The 15,502-nt window shown below is 41.9% G+C and overlaps 2 protein-coding genes across 2 annotated transcripts; both read left to right on the forward strand.

Annotated features, from left to right (window-relative positions):
• Positions 1-444: 444 nt before the first annotated feature.
• LOC108874069 (urea transporter 2) lies at positions 445-3,724 on the forward strand. Its single transcript, XM_018662446.2, has 9 exons — positions 445-556; positions 736-925; positions 1,140-1,268; positions 2,137-2,266; positions 2,392-2,460; positions 2,613-2,760; positions 2,985-3,119; positions 3,210-3,259; positions 3,376-3,724. Exons 1-9 carry the CDS (start codon positions 445-447, stop codon positions 3,640-3,642), a joined length of 1,230 nt encoding a protein of 409 aa, XP_018517962.2. The 3' UTR covers positions 3,643-3,724.
• Positions 3,725-11,415: 7,691 nt separating this feature from the next.
• Positions 11,416-15,459, forward strand: zgc:122979 (uncharacterized protein LOC641576 homolog). The gene is made up of 4 exons (XM_018662445.2): positions 11,416-11,659; positions 12,306-12,564; positions 12,952-13,493; positions 14,518-15,459. Exons 1-4 carry the CDS (start codon positions 11,552-11,554, stop codon positions 14,749-14,751), a joined length of 1,143 nt encoding a protein of 380 aa, XP_018517961.1. The 5' UTR covers positions 11,416-11,551; the 3' UTR covers positions 14,752-15,459.
• Positions 15,460-15,502: the final 43 nt, after the last annotated feature.

Raw genomic sequence — 15,502 nt, forward strand, 5'->3', positions numbered from 1 at the left:
GTGAACCTCATGGTGACTCAGGAGAGAAAGTCAGGGGCTCACCAAAGTCAATGGGATACATCATCTGGGGACCATGAATGTCTGAGCAGAATGTTTTGTCAGTCAGTTGTAGATACTGTAGCTTTGAACTGCTGGTGGCACCAGTGGGAAAGTCAGAGGATTAACAAAATCAGTGGGAATCATCCTCTGGGGACAATGAATCTTTGTGCAAAATTTCATAGCGACCTATCTCATAGTTGCCGAGATATAAAGCAGCAGACCTACAGACTGGCGATGCCACCCCTTGAGTGACAGTGACTAAAAATGAAAACAGTCAAAGAGAGTTTCTAAGTGAACACAGGAGACCTAAATAATCTACACTGTATTAGGTATCAGGTATTTATCAAAAATCTTGTACTTCATATACTAAAATGACAACTGTGATAAATTCTAATGACAGCAAGTATGGACAAAAGTAACCAGCCTTCACATGAAGTAGCTCCATCAAGCTCCTGCCTCTTCAGAGCTGTTGGTCTTTTCACTGGGAACATGCACCTCTGTGGAGAATGGGTGAAAAGTAAGTGTCTAGTCTTCTCAATAATATGTCTGTTATATTTGAATTAATAAAAGTATGCAAATGTTAGAAATTTGATCTAGCTGGAATATTATAGAATTTAATATTAGACCTGTTTGACATTTGAGCCTTTTTGTAGTGTTTTTAATGATCAAAATGGCATTACTGTCCCTCTATGACAGAGCAGGGCGTGGTAATCCAGCTGCTGGACTGCGTTTTCCGAGGGGTGGCCCAGGTCATGTTTGTCAACAACCCTCTCAGTGGGCTCCTCATCACGGCTGGCCTGTTCCTTCAGGACCCTTGGTGGGCTCTGAATGGTCTGCTGGGTACCCTTGTCTCTACCGTCTCTGCCATTGTGCTGGGACAAAACAGGTGAGATGGCATCTCCTTTATCCTTATTTGACTTCATTTTGGGGAAGAAAAAATGTTTTTCCTCATACCATGAAGCCATTATCGCTGCCTCTTTCACTTATATTCCCCGAGGCTGCACTCTCTTTAGCTTTCACACTGTGCTATTTTCACAGTTTGCTTGTCATTTAACCATGTTTTGCACTCATGTCGGGTACATCTGTCACATTCACCTCAGGGAGGCCATATCAGCTGGTTTATATGGCTACAATGGAGCCTTGGTTGGCATGTTGATGGCCGTTTTCTCCACCAGAGGAAGCTGGTACTGGTGGCTTTTACTGCCAAATATGTTCATGTCCATGTTGTGGTAAGCACTCTCTTCTAAAAATTGCCTAATTCATTTGATTGCACACACACTTGGCAACTGCAAACAGTAAACAGGAAAGACACAAAGGCAACAGCATGCAGTGAGGGCCAGGAGCCATATTCAAGCTCAACCATGGTAAACATTTCTCTGTTTCAAAAGAATTAACTATGCCTGTCAATCTTTACACTCTCACATGGCTCATACACAGTGATAACAGAGGCAGATTTACCACTTGAAATTCTTTTGTAACAATGGGTTGATTTCAGACAGAGAAAGACGAAAGCACCGACTCATTTCTAGCCAGCAAACGTTGACTTTTCCAGCTGAGATGACAACTGATACTGATTTTATATTTCCATAAGAACTTACAAATGACCATATGTGAGTTATTTGTCATATTGTGTGTACAGCTATGATTTCTAAATCCTATTTCTGTCTCAATTCTTATCATTATCCCTACTGACTTTGTGTTTATTTAACTGTGCTGTTGAGTGTTGTTTCACATGTGCCATCCCACCATGTGGCGAAAAGGCTTTGAGGATGTGGACTAACTGATGTATTTGGCAAACGTAATGCTTGGGTAGTATTTTGATTAACAAGTTTGGCTGCAGTTGGTGGAGATTAAACTTCCAATAAGGAGCTGCTATCACTACCCTGCACTCTTATATAGTAATACCTAGCTCAGGACATTTTGCTGTTTGGTTGAGCAAACTGTTAACTTTAAGTGGAAAGAGGATTCAAATTCTTACACTGAGCTCCGTCCTCAAGGTGAACATAAACAATCAAGGCAGGATTGTTATAATGTCAGCCTGTTATAGTTTGCCTTTTCGGCTCTATCAGTAATCCATTTACCTGCCTCTGTTCGCAGCCCAGTGGTCTCCAGTGCTTTGTCCTCAGTCACCAGCAAATGGGACCTCCCAATATTCACCCTGCCCTTTAATATTTTGGTGTGTCTGCACATTGCAGCTACAGGAGCCAATCATCCCTACTTTTCAGAGGTATAGAACAGCCCTGCTACACATTGAAGGATATATATATATATATATATATATATATATATATATATATATACACACACTGTATCTTGTATATAAAATTAAGCCTTATTTTCCTCTAATTCCAGGTGGATATCCAACCAAATAACCATCTTCACCCCAGTAATGACTCCATCACAAGCCTCAATATCTCTCAGGTTTAACAAGGATCATATTTGCTCACGGGGTCTTTGAAAGCTTACACACAATCTGGAGCTATTGTAGTGTCTATTTTGCACATACGTGACCTCAATTAGCAAAATGTTCTAAATGTTTGAAGTGTGAGTAAATGGAGGGTTTCCATTTGCAGCTATTCCTATCGGTGCCAGTTGGTGTTGGCCAGGTATACGGCTGTGACAGTCCTTGGACAGGAGGTCTCATCCTTCTGGCCCTGCTGCTCTCCTCACCGACTATCTGTTTTCATGCCATGTTGGGCTCTGCTGCTGGCATGCTGTCTGGTAAAAAAGACTCTCCCATTTGCATAGAGATATGCATAATGTCTGCTGAGGGTACAGCGGGAGCTTTATGGTGAATGAACCATGGCATGTTTTTTCTTTTTTCTTTTTTCCAATAATGCTTTTATAGCCTGTGTGTGTTGACTCAATTTTCAAATTTGTGCAATTGTGTGCTATTTAGTCATACATGTCATGGATAATATTTTGCTCTCTCATGTGTGGTGCAGGACTTGCTCTGGCAGCTCCTCACAGGGACATTTACTCAGGGCTGTGGGGGTATAACAGTGCTCTATCGTGCATCGCTATTGGAGGGGTCTTCTATGTTATAACATGGCAAACCCATATACTGGCCCTAATATGTGGTAAGATTGACAGTATGATCACCATCCTCAGTTAGCATCCCGCACATGAAAACGTTTTTCACTTAAATGTGAAATTCTGTTTCTTTGCAGCACTTTTCTGCGCATACATGACTTCAGCAAGCTCAAATTTGATGTCTAAGGTAAGTAAGAAACTTTCTCTCCCCCCTCCAGTCAAACTCTATAAACATCATCTGAACACCCAGATGTCTCTCATATCATGTGTCACGCTCGGCTCTCCTATGACATCCCCTTTCAGCTTGCGTTACCAGCCTGCACGTGGCCTTTCTGCCTGTCAACTCTCATCTTTCTCCTCATTTCCTCTGAGATCCCAGCCATCTGCAGACTGCCTCTGTCTGTGGTCTCCTACCCCGAGGAAAATTGGCGCTACCAGAGACAATTAAAGGCTTCAGAGAAAGCTCAGCACAGTCAGCAGAGCAGCAGCCAAGAAGAGGCCCTGCTGAAGAAGAATGGAGGGCCAAATGTCCAATTGGTGGGGGAGAGGGGCTGCAATGAATCTGTATGATTAGAGGAGATGCTCTTTTGTACTGAAGTGTAGCTCTAGAATACCACAGTGATGTATAATTTCCTCTCTTCTATAACAATATTTGTTATATAAAATGGCTGGCATTATGGTGAGGCATGTTTTCTAAATAGCAAATATCTTTTCTACAGTGTATCTTGTATTCACAGCAGAGGGCAGCACTCTCCAAGGAAAGGCAGAACCACTGTGCACGTACAGTAAATCTAATGATACTGAGGCAAAGCACTAAGCAGATAAAGGAGCAGCATTTTTCTCTAGCTTTGTAAGCAATAACATATATTTTGTTAAACATTCCATTTTGCAAGCGAAGCCAGTCTTGCTGGGTTCATTCATTTACAGTAGCTACGAAGCAAAGACTAAGGGGGGAAAGCAGTAAACTGTCTTTCCTTTTCCTCAACTGCCCAATTTTAGTGGTTGCTGGGAGATGATTTAAAATGCAGCAGAGCATTTCATCAGTGCAGACAGTGAGTTTAGGGCAGATTTCATAAAGTGCTCCCCCAGCAAAAACACCCTCTTCTCTGCCAGGCGTAATCCATCACTGCCTTCTGTACTCCAATCTGTCCTATTGTTTCTTCTTATCGTTTCTCTTTACGTCTCATTCAGTTTCTTGCAGTGCCTCTCCCACAATTTCCCAAACCTTTTCTTCTTATCTGCCTTTCCTCTCATTCTCTCCTCTGGTGTTATCTGCCTCCATCTCTTCTTTTGAGGATAACCTTTCTCCTTTTCCCTCAAGCAAGGAGGTTTTGAGTTCTGTGAGAAGGAGCTACCGAGATGCCAGCTGATAAAACAGACGCAGCTCTGTCTGGGTCTGTGTCTGCATTTATATTTACATTTATAAGTGTATCTTATGTGTGCCTCTATTGCCATCTGTCTGTCTGTGTTTATCTGGCCCACCAAGACGCATGGCTTCAGTCTAGCCAGTGCGACACATAAGAGGCAGTCACACTTCCAGACATGTGTGGGAGCTGTGGTACATTGGGAGGGGGAAGGCGCGAGACGAGGGAAGGGTAACTAGTTGAAAATGAGAACATCTCATTTTCTTGCCTGGTGATAAAATATGACTTGTTATGACTGATTTTTTTCTCTTGAATGTCTAATGTGCAAATTTTTTCTGCCTTTCATTTGAACCCGACTCAAACCTACTCAAATCAAACAGTTTTCTATTTTGTATTCTAAAGGAATCAAAGCAGAAAACTTTCCTCAGTGTTGCCAGTAACATTTTTTCTAATCTGCTGCAGCCTGTAGGTAAAAGTGACCTTAGTCAGTAGATTTTTTGTGGCTTTTTATACAACGTTGATTCATCCAGCGACCTTTGAAGGACAGGATAAGTGTTGGAAGTGGGATGATGTGAGATGAGGCTGGTGTCACTTCCCCTGTGCCAGTGCTGTGTGCTCACAGCAGTGTGAGTCACCTTCTTTAGTCCCCTGCAGGCAGCACCTACTGCTCCCACAAAACATTAACGGGGTACAGAGCCAGACTAGGGCTGAACCTGTCAGGATGAAAACCGCACCACAATCACGTACACTTGCATAAATGCAGAGATAAAAGGCATGTGCTTGTGCCTCTGTACCGGCTGTTTGTCTACCCCTGTGTCTGTCACCTAAATATAGCAACTCTCACATAACAATGCAGGTCAAAGCATTGCAGAACTGTGGTTAAAAATGGCTTAATGACAGCAGTAAGAGACAAGAACGAGAGAGGTATGTCTATTGTCTATATATTGTATACATATTGTAAGGGAATCTCTGAAAGTGATGGCAATCAAGTTACAGACAGGTGACAAATTGAAAGACAAACCAACATAAAGTGTATTAGGAAGGTGTTAGTGTAATGATCTGCTCCTGTGGAACCCGCTAGACTCTGTTTTATTTTGTCATTAGTTACCTTATGTACCTGATGGTTGTTTTACTTCCTGCCCTTGTCTGTCCCCCACCTGTCTAATTGCCTCTCCCACCCCAATTAGTTTCTCCTGTTCCCAATTAGCATCACTGTCCTTGTTTATTTAGTCTGTGTGTTCCCTTCACTCTTTGTCACTTTGTCTGTTCAGTCTCCCTTGTGTTTCCTCCAGCCCAGTCTCAGCCCAGCACTTGTGAAATAGTCACGAAATGTAATCTATTGATTTTGTGTACAAGGACACAAATTTACCATTTTTGTCATGACAGCCAGCATGATGATGATGTATTGATTCATTTAGCCTACATGGACAGGAATTGTTTATTTTTTGTGACAGTAAAATTGTACAGCAACATTACTTATTTATGGTTATGTTAAGGCACACAGAGCATTTGGTTAAGGTTAGCGAAAGAACTGTGGTCTGGCTTGAAACAACACAATATACTGATGTAAATTTATCCAAAACCATAATCTTTCCCTACCTTAACCAAAGTACTTTTGCTGCCTAGACCTAACAGACTGGTTGCAAACACAGCTCGTGTGATGCTTCATTCAAAAATCCAATTGAAATACATGCATTTGAAAGTCATGCTCTCTGTCATGAAAAAAGGGCAAATTTGTGTCCGCGTTCATACAAATTCAGACAAATGTATATTTGTCTTTGTAATGAGGGGTTTATTCACTTCACTCCTACTAACATCCCTCTCTATGTAATTGTCAATGGACAGTCTGATCATGTCCTGCACTGACATTCTCAGTCATCTGAGGACAGTCACCCGAGGATGTTCCTGTTTCCACTTACATATTGCACTAATGCACGAGCATCATGCTCATCAAATGTTCACCATCTACCTTAATTTCTGACCCTACTGATGTCTGTCCCATAGATTTTAATGCACTGCTCCCACTGAAACACTTGCCAGCTGAGGGATCCTTGCGACTGAAGCTCCTGTCAAAGTAATCTAGATCTTTTCCTCTTCCAATCTTGATACAAAATCAGAATCAACTGGGCCTCCTCAGCATTTTTATACAATTGGATAATTCTAGTACTTTGTTATTTTCATGGTGGATGAACAAGCGTCTACAGTCTACAGTCATGCTAGTGGTTCTGTGAGGCTGCACTTAAAGGCACTTTGAGCAAAATACTAATGCTAGCATGGCAACATGCTCACAATGACAATACTAACATACACACGTTTAGCAGATGTAATGTAGTGTTAGAAAGCTAAAATTAGCCAATTAACATTAACGTTAACATTAAATGTTTTACAGGAAGTGGTCATCAAACAAAGAACTGAACAAAATATATTTTTGACCTGAAGATTGTGCTAGAGGAAAATTCAGAAGGTCACCAAAGTTCTTATAAGTTATCTTGAGGTTCATAAATACCATAAATATCATACCAGATGCTTTAAAATATTTTGACAAAAACAATCATGATTTCCCACTCATTCTTGTATGTTATTTAGTGGTGCACTGGCCCATAAGTTACTGCATTAAACACAAAATACCATAAAATGTATGATTTGTAGGCAGGATTTGATTAATGGTTAAGTCAATGACAGCCATGCTTGTGATTCATGTTCATCATCACAACAAGCACGAAAGACGTCACACGACACGAGTATGTATACACACAGATGTAGGAGCCACATTTCACTATCCTGATTGTATGGGGAAATGAATTTAAAGGAGACAGCCTAGACTAATAATAATAAAACTATTGTACAATATGGGATTTTTTTTGGCATTTTTGATCTTACATTGTAGAGAGGGAAAAATTACCATACAGATATGATAATTAATGTACAACTGGCAACACCACCCCTCCACATTTTTTAATGGGGAAGGGGCTCTGCTTGGGGTGACTTGAATTCATGAATTCAGTATTCCTAGAATCATGGCTAATACTAGAGTTGTTGTATAAATGGGAACATTGTGTACTAGGTTGTACATACCATCACTGTGACTGGCATTATTTAAAGAAAGCAAGAGGGAGTATTTTACTGACCTATTTTAAGTTGTAGAACAATACATATCTGATTTGGAAAACAGAGAATACAGATGTACCATGCAGTTTAAAAAAGGAGACACAAACAAAAGCAAAGATACAGGCTGTTCACTGCAGCCACTACAGGACACGTGAGAACAGCAAACAACACCATTAGAACACCAGGCTGTATGTAAGCTGTCCGCCTTCTCGCTGCCCTAACAATAACAGTGTCAGTGCAGCTTGGTACTTTAATTAGCGTTATTTTCTCTGAGACTGACAGGGAACTTTGTATGTGCCTCTATGAGAGACAGTGTGAATGTGTGAAAAAACAGGCCAAACACACAGTCAGACTGTTCCCGTGGGCAGGAAGAATGAATGCTGTGGAAGAGGCTGTTCTGATTCACTCTATCCTGTTCAGTCTGTGAATAGTATGTGAGAGCTGCTATCTGCTGCATGACGCTCCTGGCTCTTCATGTTCAAACCAAATATGTCTGCCGGTTCCTGTAAGACGAAAGGAGAATCCCCAGGAAACTCCATCCCTCATTGGCTGTATGAAGCATCACAGAGGAGGAAGTATTTCCATGTATGTACGCTCCCTGTGACACTGATTTCCATTTCCATGGCTGCGCTGCCGGCTGCACAGTCGGATCTGTGTCATAATCTTGTAGTATGTGTAGTATGATCTCTAAATAGAAATACTGACTCTCTATCAATGGGAGTAAAAGTGGCATTCAGGCAGATGACTAGATGAATTTTATCAAAAGAGTGGCCTCCGTGTAGTGATGACTTTTAAGTCTGTAATAGGATGTGGGTCTGTGAGCTATTTCTAGAATCTTCTTTTTAATTTTTTATTTATATTAAATATTATATGAGCCATCATAAACAGTAACTTTTTTGCTTTTGCAAACTATCATCTTGGTAAGAGACAGCACAGATTTTATAGTGGGGGGGCATTATTTAGTCTGGACAGTGTGCTATTGCTTCACAAGCCAGATGCCTCATAATAGAGCTATAATAAAGTTTCTGTCTCTGTTTAATCTGCCAATTGTTTTTTTATTAGTGGTTTTGTCTGTGAATTAATGGCCTAATATCCCAAAATGACATAAAAATGTCTTGTTTGTCCAACAAAACCCAAAGGTATTCTTACTTATTTACTTACTATCATGCTTGACATTGAATCTTTACATTTTAAAAGCTGGAACTGGAAAATGTTTGGCATTTTTGTTTTAAGGTGCTACATGTAAGTGTTTACACACAAGAGCATCAGGTATCATCCTGTTTACAGACATAGGTTAGAATACGTCCTCTGAGTATCACCACTTCCTCATCCTCTCATATTGGACTGAGGTCAGACTGGATGCAACAGTGACTCTATTGCAAAGTGACATTATGAGATGGGACTGACTGAGGCTAGCTGGTGATAAATATAAGCAAAACAAGAGTTAACACTAGTGTTGTTCTCCACTGCTGGAGACAGCTCTTGGTAAGTAAATTAAGTTTGATGCTAAAAGCTCAACATTAGACTGGTAAGTAAACAGCTATTAATGCTAATGATGACTATGTAGCAATAGCAAAAATGTACATGTGGCACCAACCAAAATAGTTGTTGTCAGTCAACTAATAATTGTAGCTCCAGTAATGTTAAATGTATGTTATACAGTTGATCTATTATATAATGCATGTTAACACAACCCAGCGTGTTCTACTACTCTGTTCATTTATTCAGTATACAGTAACACATTTTAATAGATTCAGTAACTCTTGGTTCAAAAACAGGGAGCAGCTGTGATTCTGTGCCAGTCCAGCAATAGCTAACTCTACCACTACTGTGCAAACTGGGCGATGTAAAATTAGTGTTCCATTAACATATTAACTTGAAAACCAGGCTGAGGTATTAGGGGGGATATTGTTGCTTCCTAAAAAGTCAAATATAAGGTTCAACTGCCTTTCCCCACTCAAATCATTTTAACACAGCTCCTTATTGTTATTACGGACTCAGACTCCAAAAATTTTCATTGTTCCTGGCAAAGCGTCCCCCAGTCAGTCAACATGTTTTGAGATGACATTTTGTATTTTCACAGGTAGAAGAGCTGTGAACACTTTCGAAACAACACAAGGTTTATAAAACATTCAGTTACATAACTCGAAGACGCCCTTTCCTTCCACAGCTGTTTGCTGTTGGTTATGAAGTGTCTCATTTGAATTGGTTTGCATTCGATTGTCTGCATTGCAACTTTAATTGCTATGCAGAACTACGGGGGTGGATGCATTTACATGAACACCTGCACAATCTAATGGATCCAGGAATCATTTAGTAAATACTGACTTTGTAAAGCGAATTGACCTTTTCAGTGAAACTCCATTAACAGAATTGTTAATCTCAGCTACAGGGAATAAACCTGGACACATTTAAAATGTCAATGGAAACTTTGAAGGCTGTAATTTATGGTGTTTTTGTTTTGGACTATGGTAAATTACTATGTGCAACATTTTCTTTCTCCCATCCTCTACTCCTTCTGTATGTATGGGGCTTGAGGATATGACCAGCTTTCCTTTATACTTCTACTCACTATATCTCAGAATTATTGAATTAAGAAACATACGATGAGCTTATAAAATACAAAACATTGTTAAAGATTTAATAACCTTTTGTTAAATCCCTTAAAGAAAAGAAATAGTTTAGTCCTAGTTTTAGATATGTGTTGTTAGACATTCAATCAAAGAGCTATTTTTCCTCTAAACCTCTCAGATGGTTCCATCATCATCCAAGCTAAGATTAGAGAAAAGTCACAAAAATGAATATGAAATTGTGCTGCAGAGCTTTGCTTTTGTTTTGTCATTCTTTCCCACACCAATATGTTTAAGTATAAGAATATGGTCTGACATAGTTTTGTCTTTGTATTTGTGGATTTTACACCATTAAGTTAAGTGGTATTATTGTTTGTTTTAGATTGTAGTTATTTATTGATTTATTTACTTTGCATATGAAGTGGGGAATATGATGAAGTACATTGTGTCTTAGTGAATGTACAAGGACATAATAAACTTTGGCCTCAGCCTTCTCCTTTGCAGTCTTCTTTCAGAGGATATCATATATCATATTTGTTAATTGACCAAAGATGAACTGATGTAAGAAGAATATCCATTTAAATGTAAGCATGCAAGATAAAATAATAATAATAATCTCAAAACCCCTCTTGTGACTCTTTGGAGGGGGCTTGATCATGATATGCATTAGACTGTTCATGCTATTGTGTCAACCCTATGTAAATACCTATTATATAATCTAACTTATGCATATGCTGCTTCACATATCTGACATATCTAACCTGGCACACAGGTATCACTGCAGATTAAATGCTATTTAAAACAACTGTAATAAGAAACAGGTTGTTCATTTTGCTGCATTCTCTCACCCACAGCAATGTGCCATCCTTTTTGTGCCATAATCTTTAAGCACATGGGCTCATGTTCAGTACAAAATGTACAGCAGTCACTTGAGGGCAGGGGCTCCATCACTGAGCAGGTGACTGTCTGGAGGTTGTCTGGGCAGCAGCATGTTTTTTTTTTTTTTTTTCTTAATCGGTATGTCTGGTTGTTCTGTTCTGTTCTGTTCTGTCTGTGGAAAAAAAGGACTCTCTGTACTGAGTCGTGACTGTCTGCTCGGCTGTGCCTCCAAGAACTCCGGAAACAAGTCTCGAGATGGAGAAGGAGGCTGCAACATCCGCGTGATCATCACTCGAGCGCCAATGGCCTCACGCCGTGTGAGCTGAGGACAGCGGTATCCCCTGCCGCGCGTGAAGGAATGGGCGGGCCCGGGGAAAGCTCGGTCACGCTGCGTGGGCGGGTGAGCGTATAGTAAAGGAGCTGCCGCGGCGGTATTTAACAGAGAGCCGAGGAGAGCACCGGACAGAGACGGAGCGGAGAGATTTCAGCACCAGCGCGACTGGACAGCGACACGTAGCCTTCCACACACACACTTAACAAACTTTCTAACACAACATCATGGTTCTCATCTGGACCCAGTTCGGTGTGAAGCACAAAAATGTCAATGTCAAGTGCAAAGTGCGAGTTATGCACCGGGGAGACAGCTCCGGCTCATCATCATCAGCGGTGAGTACATTTACTAAGAAAGTTATTATTTTTTTGTATCAAGCTTTTTCAAGCCTTTGGGTCGCTCGATTACTTAAATTACAGTAACTTGAATACGCTGAATTCTTAAGTTTCATACGGCATATTATACAAATCAATTCACTGGTGTACCGGCATCTTTACGTATTTGCTCGTCACTTCCTTGCGACTGTTGCCGTGGGTTCATTCAAATGTAAGAGTCGCTGATTCCCGTTCAGCCAATCGCTGCAGAGAATCGGAGTCGTTGGGGTTGGGGGGGTTGTCGCCCTCACGCGACAACCCCCCTCCACCCCCACTTCTCTCACGTTGTGGTGTGCATCAGCCTATAAAATTCATGGGTATGCAGTTGCATAGCAGCACTGAGATAAATTGGTGTTTTCCCAGAGAGTGTGTTTGCTGGAGGGGTGGGGGGTTGATTTCGCTGAATATGTATGGATGCTGCACAGCAGCTAGTGTGGAGGATGTTCAACCATTCTGCTGCTGTATTCTAGGTTATTAGTTATTCAGTCTTTCACAGCATCTAGCACTTGACAGATTTCAAGACTTGTGCAAAAAAAAAAAAAAGAAGTGGACTCTTTGACCATGTTTTTATGAATGGTCTAATGCATGACTGCTCTTGTTTCTACAGGAGAGCACCAGGTCCGAGCAGGACACGCCCTGCCTGTCCATCAAACCGACGGGCAAGGACTTCTACAAAGTCCTGGATGTCTCCCCTGAATCCAACGAGGACGAGATCAAGAAGGCCTACAGGAAGCTGGCCCTCAAGTTCCACCCGGACAAGAACAGCGACGCAGACGCCGAGGACAGGTTCAAGGAGATCGCAGAAGCCTACGAGATCCTGACCGACCCCAAGAAGAGAAGCATATATGACCAGTTTGGAGAAGAAGGTGAGACGGAGAGAGATTTGACAGTGATGGGATTTCATTTAAACTGCTTTAAGAGTAACTGCCATGTGACTAATTACTGTAGCGAAGGCTGCTGCATTAACAATTCATGTCTTCATCAAGGCTAAATACTGATGTGCAGTGGGAGGATCATGACTAAAACTCTCCCACCCCTTTTAAACCAGCTAAACATGTGCAGCATAGAGAGCTGTGGGGCTGATGAATTATTCAGAGAGCAATGAAAGAGTTTTCCTGAAAAGTCTTAAATAGCAGATTTTTAGAAAAAGGCTGAATTTGCATGAAAGCAGCATCAGTATTGAAGCAGAATGAAGCATTTGATAAATGTGCAGAAATTTAACCGAACTCTTTGTGTTTTCTCTGTGTTTTTAGGCCTGAAAAATGGAATGTCGATGGCAGGCCAAGGCGTGTTCCGCAACAACTTCCACAGCGACCCCCACGCCACCTTCTCCTCCTTCTTCCACAGCTCCGACCACTTCGACATCTTCTTCGGCAACGACCTTGACGGCGAAGATGACCTCTTCAACCCTTTCAGGCGGTTCACCTTCAGCCACGTGGGGGGCTACGAGGGCGGGCTTAGGAGGGGCCAACGGCGCCTGCAGGGCGAGGCGGTGGTGCATGACCTGCTGGTTTCCCTCGAGGACGTGATGCACGGCTGCACCAAGCACGTCAAGATCACCCGCAGCCGGCTCAACCCCGACGGCCGCAGCCTGCGATCCGAAGACAAGGTGCTAAATGTGGTGGTGAAGAAGGGCTGGAAAGCGGGGACCAAGATCACCTTCCCCAGGGAGGGAGATGAGACGCCCAACAACACCCCTGCCGACATCACCTTCATTCTCAGGGACCAGGAGCACCCTCAGTACAAGAGAGAGGGCTCCAACATCGTCTACACGGCCAAGATCACCCTCAAAGAGGTGAGTTTGGGTTAAGAGTTTGACTCCCACAGAGGCCATCAGTCCTGACCAAATGAATGACATATTATGAAACACATGACTGGTCTATAAGTAGATGTACTATGTAATTTTTCCCAACCACTTACACCTACTCACAGAAAGGCTAAAATCCATCCACCAGTTCTTGTCTTTACATAACCACTGAATGATGCTTTTTCTGAAATAGCAAAGAAAATCAATCACTGAAAGGCATCAATAAGATGTAAGGCGACCGCTGCCAAATGCAGGAAGGGTAATGTCTTTGATTGTAGTCTGAGGACAGAACACAGTGTTCTGTTCTGTTCTGTTCTGTTCTGGGCATCTGAGCCCCCAGCTTACAATGGGCTGACAGACCCCCGCTAACAGAACAGCAGCAGCAGCCTGCCAACGCCTCCGTTACCTCATCAGCCCCCATAGAGCGAGAGAGAGCAGGAGCTATTTTTAGCCTCGGCACCGACTGCCCCCACAAATCGCACTTCACTCTGCCTCTCAGCCACTATGTGTGCTGCAGACTCCTCTCTCCCACCCCCTGCTGTACCAGGCAGGCAGAGAGGCAGTTTTTTTTTCTTGCTTTTTGTTTTTTTGGTTTTTTTTTGGCTCGCTCTGTCTCTGGCTCTCACTCCTACCAACCCACACACAGATTAGCAGGGTAGCAGTCACAGAGACTGGCATTTCAAAGAGTTCCATCTTCCTATGGCTCCCTTCAGTCACTAAAGCACTTAACTCCCACACACAGCCAGTAAATAGAGCAAGCGATTATAACATCTGTAACACCAGTTAGTTGCATAACACACACAAAAAAAATTGTTATGCTTTTAGAAAGACTCCATATTTATCTCTTATGTAACTTGACACTTTTAAAGATCAGGCATTTAATTGATTTTTTTTGTTGCGAGTGTACTTCATTCTAGTCATAAGGAGGCCATTCAGAATGCATTATGAAACCTGTTCTAAATATACCAGGGTCTACAGGACTAACTTTTTTATTCATTTCTCTGCTCTCCAGGCTCTCTGCGGCTGCACAGTCAACGTCCCCACGCTTGACAACCGGATGATGCCTCTGCCGTGCAGCGACGTTATCAAACCCGGCGCCCTCCGGCGGCTCAGGGGCGAGGGCCTGCCCCTGCCCAAGAGCCCGTCCCAGCGGGGCGACCTGGTGGTGGAGTTCCAGGTGCTCTTCCCCGACAGGATCCCACCACAGTCCCGCGAGATCATCAAGCACAGCCTGGCTCAGTGCTAGCCTGCTTTACTATTTAAAAAAAAAAAAAATCAGTCACAGGATTGAATGCAGCTTCACCATGTGTGTAGTATGTTATCAATTCACAAACACAGCCTTGCCCAAGGTGCTAATTTATCACAACCAATCACAACCTCCTATTGTGTTTGGGAAATGGCAAGCAGCGCTGAAGTGAGTTGTAGTTCAGACAGGACTTTGTGAGGAGATGACTTTCTGCAGGTATCAGGCATGATGCACAACAACTATGATGCCACATGAGCAGTGAGTTTAGAACTGAAGAATGGGGTCTTTGGTATCTGAGGGCATCCATTGACTCTATAGCCTTTCTCTTGAATGAAAAGATTATCTGTACTGTTATACTTGCAAACCTATAGCAGGATATCAGTGTGCTATTCAAGTCTGTATAGACTTCCTTAAACCTGAATGGTAGAAATGTGAAGAAAAAAAAACATCTTTATTATAGTTATATGGTGTTCATATGACTGATCTTTTTGCATTGATTTATTACAATAGCAAATGTACTTGTGTGCAAAGATCTACTTTGTGTACAAAATGCAAAAACATTGTCTCTAAGAGAGATTCATCTGTCAATGTTCTATTGAATTATTTGAAATGTTTGTACATATTCTGCAATGAGCCAGCTGTTGATGTATTACTACCTGATATAGACATATTTGGAAGCATGAAAAATAAATAAAAATGAAAAGTTGACTTCTGTATTCCACTGTTCTTTTGTGATAAACATGTGTTATCT

Source organism: Lates calcarifer, linkage group LG9 (assembly GCF_001640805.2).
Source record: "Lates calcarifer isolate ASB-BC8 linkage group LG9, TLL_Latcal_v3, whole genome shotgun sequence".
In the NCBI taxonomy this organism is placed as follows: Eukaryota; Metazoa; Chordata; class Actinopteri; family Centropomidae; genus Lates; species Lates calcarifer.

Coding starts and splice junctions, on each gene's coding strand:
- LOC108874069 (XM_018662446.2), top strand. CDS start 445: ATGGACAAAAGTAACCAGCCTTCACATGAAGTAGCTCCATCAAGCTCC. Junction 2,267..2,391: donor ATCATCCCTACTTTTCAGAG/GTATAGAACAGC, acceptor CTCTAATTCCAG/GTGGATATCCAACCAAATAA. Junction 3,120..3,209: donor TATACTGGCCCTAATATGTG/GTAAGATTGACA, acceptor GTTTCTTTGCAG/CACTTTTCTGCGCATACATG.
- zgc:122979 (XM_018662445.2), top strand. CDS start 11,552: ATGGTTCTCATCTGGACCCAGTTCGGTGTGAAGCACAAAAATGTCAAT. Junction 11,660..12,305: donor CCGGCTCATCATCATCAGCG/GTGAGTACATTT, acceptor TTGTTTCTACAG/GAGAGCACCAGGTCCGAGCA. Junction 12,565..12,951: donor TGACCAGTTTGGAGAAGAAG/GTGAGACGGAGA, acceptor CTGTGTTTTTAG/GCCTGAAAAATGGAATGTCG.